This window comes from Exophiala dermatitidis, assembly GCF_000230625.1.
Source record: "Exophiala dermatitidis NIH/UT8656 unplaced genomic scaffold supercont1.4, whole genome shotgun sequence".
NCBI lineage: Eukaryota > Fungi > Ascomycota > Eurotiomycetes > Chaetothyriales > Herpotrichiellaceae > Exophiala > Exophiala dermatitidis.
Window position 1 is genome coordinate 835,275 of NW_008751649.1, and position 13,364 is coordinate 848,638.

Consider the following 13,364-nt stretch of genomic DNA (forward strand, 5'->3'; position numbering starts at 1 on the left):
TCCGGATCATTCACCCCCATGGGGAGGGCATTGAGGAGAACGTCTCCAGCCTTCTTACAGTTTCCACTTGGGAGTTCGTTTTTCGAAGAAAGCGCTGATACCCTCTCTCGCATCGTCGGCTCTCGCGTGCAATGCCATGATTCTTCCCGTCCACGCAACGGCATCTTCATATCCGTCACCGCCAGACTCGCGGCCATTCAGCCCCAATTGCGTCCAATATGCCCATTTGCCCAACGCCGTCGGCTGTGGTGCTGTCCGCTCAGCCAGGTGGCTGACCATCTGAGCCAATCTTTCCTCCAGCGCTGCTTGATCCGCTACGACTTGGACTGCTCCTCCGGGCAGTTGATCAGCCCGCACGGGCTCGGCCAAAGCCAGCATTCTGTATGTGAACGCGTGTCCCAGTCTGCGCGACACCGCCGTCGAGGGCGACGTACATGGCAGGCCCATCGTTGCTCCAGGCAGTCGGAATTGAGTAGCTGCAGCAGCCACAGGTAGATCCGTCGTCAGGGCTAGCTGTGCCCCTGCCGCTGTAGCCAGACCTTGAATGGCCCCAATTACCGGTACAGGAGACCGTCGAATCAGGCTCATGACCTCGGCGCAGAGTGCGAAGGTCTCCTTGACCTCTTCATGGCTGAGGGTTTTGAGCTCTCCTAGATCGTGACCGGAACAAAACACGGGCCCTTCACTTCGTAATACGATCACGTTCGGCAGACCCTCGCGATGCCGGAGCCATTGGCTAGAATGTAGCAGCCAGCCATACTCTTGGCCGGCGTCAGATGTAGGATCCCGCGAAGCAATTTCCAATTGTCCTAGGAGTTCCGGTTTGAATGGAGGGAGGAACCTCACTTTGCCATCGACCGGCGAGCGATTGTAAGCGTGGAGCTGGTCCCGCAGCTCGCGCAAGACGGCCAGGGACAAGGCGTTTCGACGTTTGCCATTCTTCAGGGCGAGATAACCTGCCCGGGGCGGGAGCGATGGCCATGACATGATGTTTGTACCAATGGTAATCAGCCGTGGGGACACGCTTCTGGAGAAGTTGTTGTCAAATTGTGAAACAGTATATGAAGCTGAAGGATCTCGGGGTTTGCTGGGGCAAATTCTCCCCGCGGGGCGAGTGGATCTGAACCTGTCACCGCTCCGAGTTCAACCCGAGGTCGCCGATGATTGCCTTCTACTGCAGGTACAAGTCTATACGCATCCTTTCATCGCGAAGGTGTACGTGTGCCGCATTTTGATGTGACGGTAGGAAATATCTTCTCGTGTCCTGCCGTATGCACTTGATTGAGCGGATTTAACACGCCCACGGCCTCTAGCGTGCTTACGCTGTGGATGCTACTGCAGGGGTGGTTCTCCGGTCGGATGCAGTAACATGCAGTGTCGTCAATGTATGTCTGGTAATAGGGCTGAAGAACCGTTATCTGGGCAAAGCGTAGGTCCGCGGTTCCAGGTCCATGTTGTACGAAAACCTGTACGTGCTTGACGACTGCTCAGTCGTCCGAACATGTTCGATATGGCTGCCGGGTTGACCATGCGGGACTGCCCTCCCAGAGCAGCGAAGGGTGCTACCAGAACTCTCACCCCTATCAGCGGCAAAAATTTGCGTATCTGCGATGGTCAAGCCGGCGCATCAGCTTCTCGTATGGTAGGTGAGCGAAAGATGGGGTCTGTTGTCAGAGGACTAGCCTTCTCCCGGCGCTCTGTCCGTTGACTGATCGACGGTGGCCATCAAACCTGCCTGAAGATGCGCGGAAGACCTGGATCAGAGGAGATGGTTCACATGATATTTCATGTTGAACGAATCACCCCTCTCACCGCATCGCAAGACTGCCATTGCGACGGTCCATAAGGTCTGTGCCCCTCCGGCGTTGCATGCCGTTTTCCACCGGCTTGTTTTTGTCATTGATAAATGGTTTGCGTGGCCAATCTCGCGCAATATCGATAGACGTCCTGGGAGCCCAGACTTCCAGGAAGAGAAATATCAAGTAATCAATGATGACACAAAGACAGAAGAGTTTGCCGGCCCAGATCCCGCATCCATAATACCGCTTCAGCCGGTCGATTAGAGCATATGAGCGACTGCGCGTCGAATTCCAGCTTGCGCCTGGGTGTTGTCCATAGAACTCTTCTTCACTAATCGCGCCAGTGATGCCATCATATACCCGTTCGGTTCGTTGAGCAATGTCAGTCCAGGAGTACATCATCTTGACTTGGTCATGAAACCGTTCGGTTTTGACTCTTCCTGAACGCAGTGCTGCGATTGCTTTGCCCGTTGCCAATACTAAATCGTCTTCCTCGGGTTTGGCAAAGGTTGTCATGTGTGCTGGAAGGACTTCAGGAATACCTCCCACCCGGGTACACACAACGTATAGTCCACAGCTCGCTGCTTCAACGATCACAGTCCCGAAAGCCTCGGTCAGACTGGGATGTAAATAGATATGCCCTCGCACCATGACATCCCGGACCTCCTCATGCCGAACCGGCCCCAGAAGTTCCACTTTGTCTTGAAGCATTTGCCGTTCAATCATTTGTTCCAAATCGATGGCTTTAGGTCCGGATCCGGCAATGATGAAGCGCACGTTCGGGTGTGCCGCGAGAATCCTGGGTATTGCTGCGATCAGTAGGTCTGTACCTTTGTTGTAGAACAGGCGAGAGATCACCACAATGACGATGGTGTCATGAGGTCCTAGTCGTCGGGGCATGGGCTGGGGGCGCATATATCCCACTTCTTGCCCCTTAGGCGTATATGTTTCCGGTTGAAAATTCTCGGCCACCACCGCGTTTGGTATGACCGAAACCATCAAAGGGTCAAGAGATGCTCGAAGAACAGTGTTCTCTTTGCACGTGTGGCTGACACAGATCACATGGTCGACATCACTCAATGTAAATTTCAGTAATTTATTGGTCAGAATGGAACCCGCATCAGCAAAGCCGAAGAGAGAGTGGTCGGTGAACACCGTACGTAGTCCCATGGTGCGAGCATGTAGGATCGCTTCGTGGCAGAAACTGCTCAAGCTGGCATGGCCATGGACAATCTGAATTCTCTCCCGGATGACAATGTTTCGGAATATGGGGAAAAAGGAAAAGACGGTTGGCATGGTCGTCTCTCGATAGATAACCAAAAATGGCACATGGTACACCTTGAGTCCATTCGTCAGGTAACGGACTCCCGTCCTTCCTTTGTAGGCATGTGTGATGACCACAACCTTATGGCCGCGATCGATTAATTTCGAAGACAACTGGTAGATATGGCTTTCCACGCCTCCTGGCTGTGGGAAGAAGAAGTCGCTAACCATTGCGATGTTATACGGCATCTTGAACAGTCGTCTTTTGCCGATCTCGAATCGCTGTTATCCGTAAGCAAAGACTTCATGCTGGACGTAATCTCGGACCAGAAAGGACAAGCTTGTTTGTGTACCTGGAGTTGTCTGATGTTGCTTGTTCGATAATACATCGTGACGGCGAGGTTCAAGTTTGTCCCTGGTTTAGCGCTTGGATTACGTTGCGCTCCGCCGTTGGAGTAGGGCGGGCCACAGCACTCCCCTTGACCCAAAAGCGGTGTGAATTCTGCCGGCGGAAAACGACGTCTCCACGAACTTTTTCCAGTTCGAGTCCTCGACGATAGATTGGAGCCATGCCAGTGTTGCAGTAGCATTCACAGGGCTACATACAAAGACTACAGCAGACAAGGGGCACCACGCTTTGAATGTCCAGACGCTCGGTCCGCCAGACACATGTCGAACTTCTATGCTCGATATGTGCCTCCCTCCAAGAAGCCTGAGGAGGCGGCCAGCAGCCCATCACCGTCAACCACAAAGCGCAAGCGAGAAGGCGAGGTAACCACCAAGCACAAGCGGGAGAAAAAGCCAAAGCTTTCTAAAACAGACAATACGCCGCCTCAAGTGCCCGAACCTGCACCGTCAGAGCGAGCTGCGCCCATCGACTATTCAGCCGTCCCTGATGGCGGTTCAATCATTGACAAATACCGCGTTACGGAATCTGCGCGAAGTGCGAACCCTGCCGCCGTCATAAAACCCCGGCGGCGGAAAGCCTCTGTAGAACAGGCTGAAGACAAAGAGAGCCCCGAGGATGAGGGCGACAGCAGAGAAAACCACACATCACCGGCGACTTCGGATCTGGCGCAAACTGCGAAAGACGATGGCTCATATCAGAAGAAACATGCTGCAGTGTTGTCCAAGTTCGAGAAGGCAAGGCAGGAAGAGTCAGCACGACCGCATGACTCTAAGGTCGTTTCGGAGCAACCACCCGTCAAACTCCACGGCCTTGAGCCATTACCACAACCAGAACAAGTGGAAGTTGTCCCAAGCAAGCCGACATACTCTACTTTACCTGGCTGGCAGGCCGCGCCACTACATGTTTCCCCCGAGTTGACAGCCACTTTCGACAAACTGGGTGTCTCACATGAATTGCTGGACAATTTGCGCCGCAATGGACTGGAGACAGCCTTCCCGGTACAAGCAGCGGTATTGCCTTTACTGCTGGACGGGTCTAAAAAACACAATGGTGACCTCTGTGTGTCGGCAGCGACTGGTTCCGGAAAGACTCTTGCCTATGTCCTTCCAGCAGTCGAAAGCTTACGAGGTCGTGTCGGCACCAAGCTCAGGGCCGTGATCGTAGTCCCCACGCGCGAGCTGGTCAAGCAGGTACGCGAGACCTGCGAGATCTGTGCTTCCGGGACCTCATTGAAGATTGCCACTACTGTGGGGAGTAAATCAATCAAGGAAGAACAGGATATGCTCGTGGCGGAGGAGAAAATCTACGACCCCGAACAATATCGAAAAGAGCAGGCCAGCCCTATCGACTGGTCCTCCTTGTCTCTAGAGAAGACAATCCAAAAATGCAGCTCCGAAGATCCAACGGATCCTATTGGTTATGTGACTCGATACAGGTCCCAAGTGGACCTTCTTATCACGACGCCGGGCCGCCTAGTTGATCATATGAAGAGCACCCCGGGTTTTAATCTGGACGATGTGAGGTGGCTGGTAGTTGACGAGGCCGACAAGCTACTCAACGAAAGTTACCAAGAGTGGATTGAGGTGGTGGTTCCAGCTCTGCAGTCGCAAGCTGCCACGCAGGAGCGCGATGATTTGCTCAGATATATGAGGATGCCGCCCCCTAGACGGAAGGTGACGAAGGTCTTGCTGTCTGCCACAATGACCCGCGATGTCTCCAAGCTCAATGCTTTAGGATTGTACAATCCGAAAATGGTTGTGTTGGAGGGGGCCACTACAGGAGAGATGTCGACGCATGATGATGCCGGGGCATCCAGGTCCCATGATCTCAATGATGCCTTCCACATCCCTGAGTTGCTGGAAGAGGCAGCGATTCCTGTCCCTGATGGTTCCGAAAAGCCCTTGTACCTGTTGCAACTTCTTGAGAAACACATTGGAATTGTTCCTGCCTTACAGGACTCTGGTCCTGAAGAATCAACATCCGAGTCAGAATCAGACTCTAGTTCTGAATCTGAATCAGACAGCTCCTCGGAGTCTTCTGATTCAGACGATTCAACGTCTTCGGAAGAGACGGACAGCTCGAGCTCAGATAGTGCATCTTCTTCCAGTTCGGATTCAGGCGAAGAAAACACGACGGACCAAAAGGTCAACGGGACTACCAGGTCTCCTCGCGCATTGATTTTTACTCGTTCCACGGCCTCGGCTACCCGGTTATCAAGGCTGTTGACCCTTCTTTGTCCTGCTCTAGCTCCCCGGATGGCTACCTTGACGCGGAGTACCGCCTCATCGGCTTCATCCCGCCGCGCCTTGTCCTCTTTCCGCAATTCGAAGATATCAATTCTCATTGCTACGGACAGGGCATCACGCGGCCTGGACGTGCCTGGTCTAGAGCATGTTATCTCATATGATGTCCCCAGCAGTGCTTTGACGTACGTCCACCGCGTGGGCCGGTCTGCTCGCGCCGGGAATGCAGGACATGCATGGACCCTTGTCGAGCATCGAGAAGCTGCATGGTTCTGGCGGGAAATCGGAGCAAAAGGCAAAAAGGACAACGTCGCCACGACAGACAATGAGTTTACGATCCAACGAAAAACGCCAATCAAGCGCGTAAATATGAGTGTTGAAGACAAAGACCTCAAGGTGAGGTACGAGGCAGCGCTACAGCAACTAGGAGAAGAGGCTCGAAATAGCTAGTTTTTTGAGTATAAAGGAAGTGGGCAAAGGATAGGACGTTCATACCAAAGAACAAGTGAACATTTCCCTTTCTAATCCATTTATTATTAATTCTCCTGCTCTAGGCCATGTAAGCGAGGAAAATGAAAGCTTTTAGTCTGGTCCGTGTCACATTCAGTTGCTTCCGCTTCCATGCAATGTGCTATATATCCCTTTTTGGCGATCCGACCCGGCAAAAAAGCAAAAACAATCGACAGTCAGGATTCGCAACTGGTCACCCACGTTGCTACTAGCTGACCGGCATTGAGCTTAAGTACCACTGAGCGGACGGGAAGTGCTGTTTTCTCAATAAAATCCTATGGTCGATTGCAGAGGATAACTGTGTAGTTGAAAAATATATACCTCGACAGAAGGACGCGACGCGACGTGCATTTCAAGTGGACATATGTATGCCCACTGACCCACTCTGCTGCTCGACCCAAGTTATTGTTTGCGCCGAATACCAACTCCCGGGTCGGAGGGTCGGATCCATGGATACCTAGGTATTGATCATTGCTAGCTCTTGTCGTAGACCTCGTGGAAACAGCCAGGCTCTCGGAGGGCAAACGTCGATACGTCCAATGCTGTACATACGAACATAGATCCTGTATGTACTACCGCGGGACGGGTGAAACGGTTCGTCAAACTCGATGCCACTAGAACATATACCTACCTATGTATAATATACTTCTAGCTTAGAAATGCCCGTCGCGCGTTGCGCGCGTGCTCGCTAGAATATGCATCGATCTTGACGCCGACCAGGACGATTTCATAGCCGGTGCCTGCATTGCCCTGCGTGACAGGCTGGATCCGCAGCCGCCACTGGCCGGTTCGGATTGTCCATTCTGTTCTGCTTTCGCCGTGGCTAGGCTGTCTCTTTCTCTTTTTCGCGGAGGGCGTTGAAGTTGGGCCTTGAGGTGCCGTCGGGATGGAGTGCCGAGATGGGGGAGGAGGAGGAGGAGCAAACTGGGACGACGGACCAGTTTTGAGCTGAGGCTGATTATGTTGGCCACCACTACCCACAACAGAAATCTCTTGCTGCATATTTTGATCCCACTCCCCATCGTAGCGCTCGCCATTTAGCGTGATGGCCGTTGCAGCCTCGAAGCGCACCTTGACCCGACTCTCGCTACTGAGTGGTGTATGGGCAGGAGATTGAGAGGACGACCCAGCGGACTCGGAAAGCATCATCAGTCCCAATGGAGCGGTTGTTGGTAGATTCATTTTGTTCGCGACAACCTGGAAAAGAGAGGCCATGCGCGCCTTGGTCTGCCCATGAAATTCGGCCCTCATCTCAGCCAGGTCAAGCAACGTACTTTCGCCGCCAATCTCAACAACCATCTCATACAATGTGTCGTCCACAAAGGGGCGGGCGTAGTACACCCAGCCTCCTGTTGTTGCTGTTGCTGTTGACTTATCTCCGGAACCTCCGTCGTCGTCACTCTTGTATGAAACCCCAGAAGGTTTGACATCTTCCAAGCGAAGGCAGATCTCCTGTTTCTGTCTCTGCAGATTATAACTGATTTCGTGAGCAATTATTTTCTGCTCCAGGCCCCGTAGATGGAAGTAGCGACAATCACGCAGAAGCTCCGCCCGGTGGGATTCGTTCCTCACGTGTAGCGGGTAGCCGCGTAGTAAGTGAAGTAATTCGGCGAATATCTCTCCAGATCGACCCGGGACCGCTGGTGGAGTTATGGAAGGCGGGCGGAGCAGCCCTCGTCGGTCTAGCCCGGGAAACACTTCTCCAGGCGACGAGAAGAAGACCGCAAAACCGAGAGAGAAAAAATTGGGAGAATTTCCGGGGTCTGAGAAGATATCTTTCGGAATCTGGAAGTGCCGTTCGCCGATTTGAATGTAGATTTCGGATTCGAAAAGTTGGTCGATTAGTCGCGGCACTGAAACCAAAAATCAGTGCTGGACCACGACAACAAAGTGCTTCGCAATCAACCTACAGCTGTAGAACTGGGCATCTGCGAACAGTTTCACGAAATGGCTCCCGTCGACAGGCTTCACATAATACCCTGCATCCGTGTCAGTGGCGGGCATGGGAGAGGGATATAGTTAGCACCTTGTAAATGTCGCACTACGTCGCGGAACGTGCTGGGGTCTCGGTCGATGTAAAGAGTGCGCACGCCGCCTGTCTCCTCATTCTGCCTGATCTGATCCTCGAAGAACTGCGTAAAGTAGGAAGGGGCTGTGCGTATGGGTCAGAGATGGCATTTACAGCCTAGTAGTCATAAAGTGGAGGACCTACCATCGGAGGATATGGAGGCCCCGGATAACCTGAACAAATCAGACCCGATTTGTATGGGAAAGACCTTTTCGGGAGGAAGAATTGAAGGAGGGTGGCCGGATGGCGTGCGGCTACCCCTATTCTGGCTTGAGCCTTGTGACGAGCTGGATGGAACGTTCAACGAGGGTTGGGATGCTGAGGCTGTTGACGGCTTTGTCTTTCGGTTCCCAGCAAGCTCAGCCGTGCGCTGCTTAGTCCTCTGTGTGCTGTGTATATCCGAAGAGGCTGGCTCCTCGCCAGGAGAAGCTGGATCCGGACCCGTCATCCGCTCGAAGCTGCCTGGTTGACTGTGTGATGGCCAGAATTTAAGTCAATTTTGAACGAGAGCAGATGACACTGTATCCCTTTATTGCCAGAAGAGGTTGGTTCCGCCGTGCTAAATAAGTATTCTGCAGTGATGCAAGAAGCAGAACAAGGACCGAACTGATACTGCGACCAGTCTAGGGGCACATGTTGTTGTGCCTTCCTCCGCGCATTGGTTTCAACACGGCCTTCTGAATCCCGCCGCAGCGGAGACGAGGCAGCGTTGAGTCCCGGAGTTTTCAGTGCCCCTAGGATAAAAGGGCCAGTTGCTGTCCCGTAAAGCCAATGAGGAGTTGCCTCGTACGCCAACTGGAGCACCAATCAAAAGCAGCCGCGTCAAGGTCTCCGGCGGAAGCACGAAGCACTTATGTATGTATCAGAAAGATCCGTTGTTGGTGTTAGCGAACAATGCCATGGGCAACTCCCGCGATATGATTGAAAGCTTTGAACGAGGAAGCTCGCGTGGGTAGGAAAGGATTGTTGGTCGTGTCAGCAGTCGCGATGAAAATACACGGAGTATTGGTTCTGGCGTAGTAATAATAGTCTAATGATTAGTAACCTAAAAACTAGGCTTTCGGGCGGTTTGCGGTACCATTGCGCCGGTATTTCAATCTGCGGCCTTATGCGACGCTTGATCGAGACGGTGAATAATGCAGATGGCTGGGGAAGCCCACTTGGTGCTCGTGACTATGCCATATAAAGTAGCTGTCAGGCAGAAGTGGGCCACCGCCATCTTTGAATTGAGACGGTGTTCTGGACTCCGAGGATAAAAGTCTCGAAAGTAAGCGAATGCCCGATCTTAACGACTCGTGCTGCGATAACACACGCGAGCGTTACAGATGCCTTGCGGTGCATCCAGACCTCGCATGGAGAAAAACCAAAGGCGGAACTTCCCGGAAAATTAAACCAACCCTGGAGGTTGGCGATTCAAGTTAGCACAGCTGAAGAATACTCCTCGAAACCTCCCGGGTGTAACCTCGCAAAATCCTGTCCCATATAAGGCAATCGGAGCGTCTGACAGTTCCTGGGGACATTCGACGCGCAGTTTCGGCTGCGTGATAGCTGATTGAAGTGCGAGCTTCCATCGGTTTGGACCAAATTGTTACGATGAGTAAGTCGGACGGACATACAAGGTGGCCGCTCGATTGGCCATGATTGCGGCACTAATTCTTGTAATGCACCTCGATTACGGAGAGTCCGCGCTATTGGTGTGAGCTGTGAATGTGGCTAGGAACAATCGTAGAGCCGGGATAGGTGTTCGAAGGTAGGCCCCGTGATACTTGCGAATGATGGTCATAATATGATATATCTAGTATACCAAGACCCTCGGTTTCTGAGTTCGGGTGCTTAATGGTGGGTAGAGCTCCCAACTATGCTTGAGAACACCTAGCGCGAAAGAAATTGCCTGGTCACCCAGGGAAAGCAAAGTAGCCCGAACCTGATCTGACAGTCGGTGACCCGAGTCGGTGAACGCGAAGACGAACCCAGAAGCAGGACGAGTGGACCTTGTTTGATCAGAGCTGCCGCAGAAGGCCGCCAGTCCAGTCGTTCGGTTGAAGCGAGGAGATCAGATCAAAAGCTCGACTACAGGAAACAGAGAAGTGTTGACATATTCTGCAAATTTCCGCAATGTATGTGAACACATATATTGTCATCGGCATATACGTACATCATCGACCACTCCACTGTCCATCCAAAGGGCTATATGTGAGTAGAATCCAATGGATTTGCCAAGCTTGCCTGAGATGGAGCGGGATCTGGTATGGTTTCCGGTCCGGCAAAAGGATATCTCTGCAGCGTACTGTACAACAGGCTTAACCACGGCAGTGGGACATCTGAGCTCCACTTCACATGGATGTTTTGAACTCGCCCTCCAGCTCGATGATCTTTTGAACCGAGCGTTTATAGGCTTCCCGCTCATGGATTCGGTCAACATAGGCCCAGATCTTCGGATATTGTTCCCTTGAAAACCCTGAGCGACTTCGGCCAGCTTCCAACGGGAATGACAACATGATATCGGCCGCGCTCAGGTCGCTTCCACATAAAAAACTGCCGCCGTCGGGAGAAGTTGAGAGCTGGCCTTCCAGAAAGTCATAATGGGTCTTGAAGTTGCGCTGCAAGAAAGCCGACTCGATCTTGCTGGCCACGCCATTTGTGATAGGCTTGATGAAGAATGGCACAGGTGAGTTCCGAATCCCTGGCTGATGTTAGCATCCGTATCAGTTTCCCACGCAGAGGAAAAACATTACTTTGGACCATCAAAGACATCAACATCAGTGGCATGAGACTGCCCTCAGCATAGTGCATGAGCATTCGGTATCTCAACCACGACTCAGACTCGCCGCCGATCTGCCCTTCTTTGCCTTCACGGTAGCGTTTGGGTACTAGGTGAGTTCCATAGTAGTCGCACAGGTACTCGCAGATAGCTGCAGATTCAGCAAGCACAATCGGCTTCTCATTGCCCGGTACCTGGATCTCAATGACAGGGGATTTTCCGAGCGGGTGCACTTTGTTCAGTTCGGGCGGAGCCAGGCCTTCTTTCGTCCTCTTGTACGTCTTCAGATCGTACGGAAGCCCGAGCTCTTCCAAGAGCCACAAGATCCGGTGTGATCGAGAGACTTCTAGCCTGTGTTGTGTCAGAACAGCAATGTCCACAGACAGAGTTAGACTGACCAGTGAAGTGTGATCTTTGGCTTCTCATCGGCGTTAGGGCCAGACGATGACATGGTGTATGCTGAACTAAATTGGTTCCTCGATATTGACCAGGAGCTTCGGAGAAACTGAGAGCGACGTCCTTGATCGCAGCCAGAAGGCAGAGTTTGTCACGATTCCGGCCGTTTCAACAAACTTCAAGATTCGTTCGATATCCAATGATAGTACCTACTGATTGACTTCCAAGTTTTGTACTTTCTCCTCGGTCAGTTGTTGCAGTGTACAGTGTTGATAAATTCAATTGATCATTGTGAAGCTAGTCTTCAAGTACCTCCTCGCCAGTCCTTGCAGGAATTTATGAATTCATGTTCGCTGTTGAAGTTCCTCCGACGGCCATTCAACGTTATGTCACTACGTACGTTAAAGTGGAACCCTGCTACAAGGTTCAAGTTATAGTATCGCTCCTAGAGGTGTCTAAAATGGTACCTCGGCACTAGCGCCTACTACTAGTAGGAGAACTCCTGCACCGCCACGCCAAGTGATTCAGCCACATCTGTCAGCCACTCCGCTTGCACCACCTCAATTGACGAGCCTTTGACATCGCAGGTAAAGTAAGCTGCGATACAGCTCTTCAACAACTCTCCACGTCTGAAGAGGTGCTCAAACATGGCCGGACCAACACGTAAGCATTGATGTTTTCAATGGAGAAAGCCTAGGGACTATAAGTGCATGCTAACCGTACTGTCCTGCAGCCCTACACCTCGATCCCGCTCTCGAGAAATATAACCGTACGTCACCCTCAAACTCGCTTGTCTAATGACTCGATGGTTCATCCTCATGGCTTGGATCAGGACTCGGACAATCTGCGGCAGGATGTTGTTACTGACTTGGCGACACAGAACTCAACAAAGAGAGATGGAGATACTTCAAGTGGACGCCCCGTACCGCATGGATTTCCTTCATGTACGCCGTCTTCGTTCCTACCGTGGTAGGATACGCGCTTGCAAAGACAGATGTGAGTTACAATCTCCCTGCAATGTCCCGCTGTTGGGTGGCCGGGCCATAAAGCATGTCTTGCTGATTGCGCGTGATAAACAATTAGGGCAAATATGATATGCGAGGAAAGTTGAGAGGAGACACTATCAGCGAGTTTTAAAGCCTGACAATGAGGCGGGGTTTGCAAGGAGGAATCCGGCCCTAAGAGATTGTACATACGATCTGATATGCGCTGGGAGAACGCCAGCAACGAATCCTCGATACACAACATATGTCTTTGTGGACTTTCAGCCGAATCAAGGAATAGATGATATCCCGCAATCTTGAAAATTGGAAGAACACACGCTTTCCGCTGCATATCACGTTTCACTGCGCCGAGTTCGCCGAATTGCTGCACCAAGACCTGTCCGCGGTGAGAGGAATGGCGACATGATTCTGAATGTACATTTGACTTTCGGACCGCCTGGGCCGAGCAGCCTTTCGTCTGTTGCCACCTCGTCAGGCCATGGCACATTGCCCCATATTGCCTTGAAATTCGGGCTTCAAGAGAATTAGTGATGCATTCGTTTAGAGCATCAGGACTTGAAGTCGACGCGGTGACTTTGCTTGAGTAGTAGTGCAATTGCATGCGACTTCAAGACTGGCCAGGGCAGCATCCTCGAACCAATCCATGAAGGTCCAGTTCGTCTTCGCGTTTTGCACGGAACTTGCGCCAATGCCTTTTGAGAGTTTCGACGTGTGACGCGTTTGCTTCGTCACGTAGACCGGTTGATTAGGTATATTCTCGCGGACTTCGAGTTTGCACTGGCCGGAATCTGTAGATGAACAAGCCAACCTCAACGCTGGCAAGACGTAGTCGAGATCTGTACCGTTTCTGGCAAGCCAGCCCCTGTCGCAAGGCTCTTGCTATAGTTCACAGTGCTGCTAGACCTATGACA

The 13,364-nt window shown here is 52.1% G+C and overlaps 6 protein-coding genes and 1 non-coding gene across 7 annotated transcripts; 2 read left to right on the forward strand and 5 right to left on the reverse strand.

The window, feature by feature from the left end:
* Positions 1–54: 54 nt before the first annotated feature.
* On the reverse strand, positions 55–987 carry HMPREF1120_04625 (enoyl-CoA hydratase; the record flags this gene model as incomplete). The annotated part of the gene is made up of 1 exon (XM_009158760.1): positions 55–987. One exon carries the CDS (start codon positions 985–987, stop codon positions 55–57), a length of 933 nt encoding a protein of 310 aa, XP_009157008.1.
* An 821-nt stretch (positions 988–1,808) lies between these two features.
* HMPREF1120_04626 (phosphatidylinositol glycan, class A) lies at positions 1,809–3,311 on the reverse strand (the record flags this gene model as incomplete). Its single annotated transcript, XM_009158761.1, has 1 exon — positions 1,809–3,311. One exon carries the CDS (start codon positions 3,309–3,311, stop codon positions 1,809–1,811), a length of 1,503 nt encoding a protein of 500 aa, XP_009157009.1.
* Positions 3,312–3,611: 300 nt separating this feature from the next.
* On the forward strand, positions 3,612–6,309 carry HMPREF1120_04627 (DEAD/DEAH box helicase). Its single transcript, XM_009158762.1, has one exon. The coding sequence runs from the start codon at positions 3,732–3,734 to the stop codon at positions 6,162–6,164; it is 2,433 nt and encodes an 810-aa protein (XP_009157010.1). The 5' UTR covers positions 3,612–3,731; the 3' UTR covers positions 6,165–6,309.
* HMPREF1120_04628 (uncharacterized protein) lies at positions 6,151–10,238 on the reverse strand. Its single transcript, XM_009158763.1, has 4 exons — positions 8,437–10,238; positions 8,251–8,376; positions 8,135–8,203; positions 6,151–8,077 (listed from the first exon to the last, which is right to left on the reverse strand). The coding sequence occupies exons 1-4, from the start codon at positions 8,738–8,740 to the stop codon at positions 6,873–6,875; spliced, it is 1,704 nt and encodes a 567-aa protein (XP_009157011.1). The 5' UTR covers positions 8,741–10,238; the 3' UTR covers positions 6,151–6,872.
* On the reverse strand, positions 6,389–6,509 carry HMPREF1120_09279. The gene has a single exon (XR_634398.1). It is a non-coding gene; the product is annotated as a 5S ribosomal RNA (ribosomal RNA).
* An 11-nt stretch (positions 10,239–10,249) lies between the features above and the next one.
* Positions 10,250–11,842, reverse strand: HMPREF1120_04629 (glutathione S-transferase). The gene is made up of 3 exons (XM_009158764.1): positions 11,452–11,842; positions 11,028–11,404; positions 10,250–10,975 (listed from the first exon to the last, which is right to left on the reverse strand). Exons 1-3 carry the CDS (start codon positions 11,502–11,504, stop codon positions 10,626–10,628), a joined length of 780 nt encoding a protein of 259 aa, XP_009157012.1. The 5' UTR covers positions 11,505–11,842; the 3' UTR covers positions 10,250–10,625.
* A 162-nt stretch (positions 11,843–12,004) lies between these two features.
* On the forward strand, positions 12,005–13,139 carry HMPREF1120_04630 (uncharacterized protein). The gene is made up of 4 exons (XM_009158765.1): positions 12,005–12,112; positions 12,183–12,218; positions 12,330–12,445; positions 12,533–13,139. Exons 1-4 carry the CDS (start codon positions 12,097–12,099, stop codon positions 12,584–12,586), a joined length of 222 nt encoding a protein of 73 aa, XP_009157013.1. The 5' UTR covers positions 12,005–12,096; the 3' UTR covers positions 12,587–13,139.
* The last annotated feature ends 225 nt before the right edge of the window (positions 13,140–13,364 follow it).

Excerpts from the sequence above, each read along its gene's own strand:
- HMPREF1120_04627 (XM_009158762.1), top strand. The coding sequence starts at position 3,732 with ATGTCGAACTTCTATGCTCGATATGTGCCTCCCTCCAAGAAGCCTGAG.
- HMPREF1120_04628 (XM_009158763.1), bottom strand. The coding sequence starts at position 8,740 with ATGACGGGTCCGGATCCAGCTTCTCCTGGCGAGGAGCCAGCCTCTTCG. Across the intron at positions 8,204-8,250 it reads CGTAGTGCGACATTTACAAG|GGTATTATGTGAAGCCTGTC; the intron begins GTGCTAACTATA and ends ACACGGATGCAG. Across the intron at positions 8,078-8,134 it reads AGATGCCCAGTTCTACAGCT|TGCCGCGACTAATCGACCAA; the intron begins GTAGGTTGATTG and ends TTTTGGTTTCAG.
- HMPREF1120_04629 (XM_009158764.1), bottom strand. The coding sequence starts at position 11,504 with ATGTCATCGTCTGGCCCTAACGCCGATGAGAAGCCAAAGATCACACTT. Across the intron at positions 11,405-11,451 it reads CCAAAGATCACACTTCACTG|GCTAGAAGTCTCTCGATCAC; the intron begins GTCAGTCTAACT and ends GACACAACACAG. Across the intron at positions 10,976-11,027 it reads GATGTCTTTGATGGTCCAAA|GGATTCGGAACTCACCTGTG; the intron begins GTAATGTTTTTC and ends AACATCAGCCAG.
- HMPREF1120_04630 (XM_009158765.1), top strand. Across the intron at positions 12,219-12,329 it reads CGCTCTCGAGAAATATAACC|AACTCAACAAAGAGAGATGG; the intron begins GTACGTCACCCT and ends TTGGCGACACAG. Across the intron at positions 12,446-12,532 it reads ACGCGCTTGCAAAGACAGAT|GGCAAATATGATATGCGAGG; the intron begins GTGAGTTACAAT and ends ATAAACAATTAG.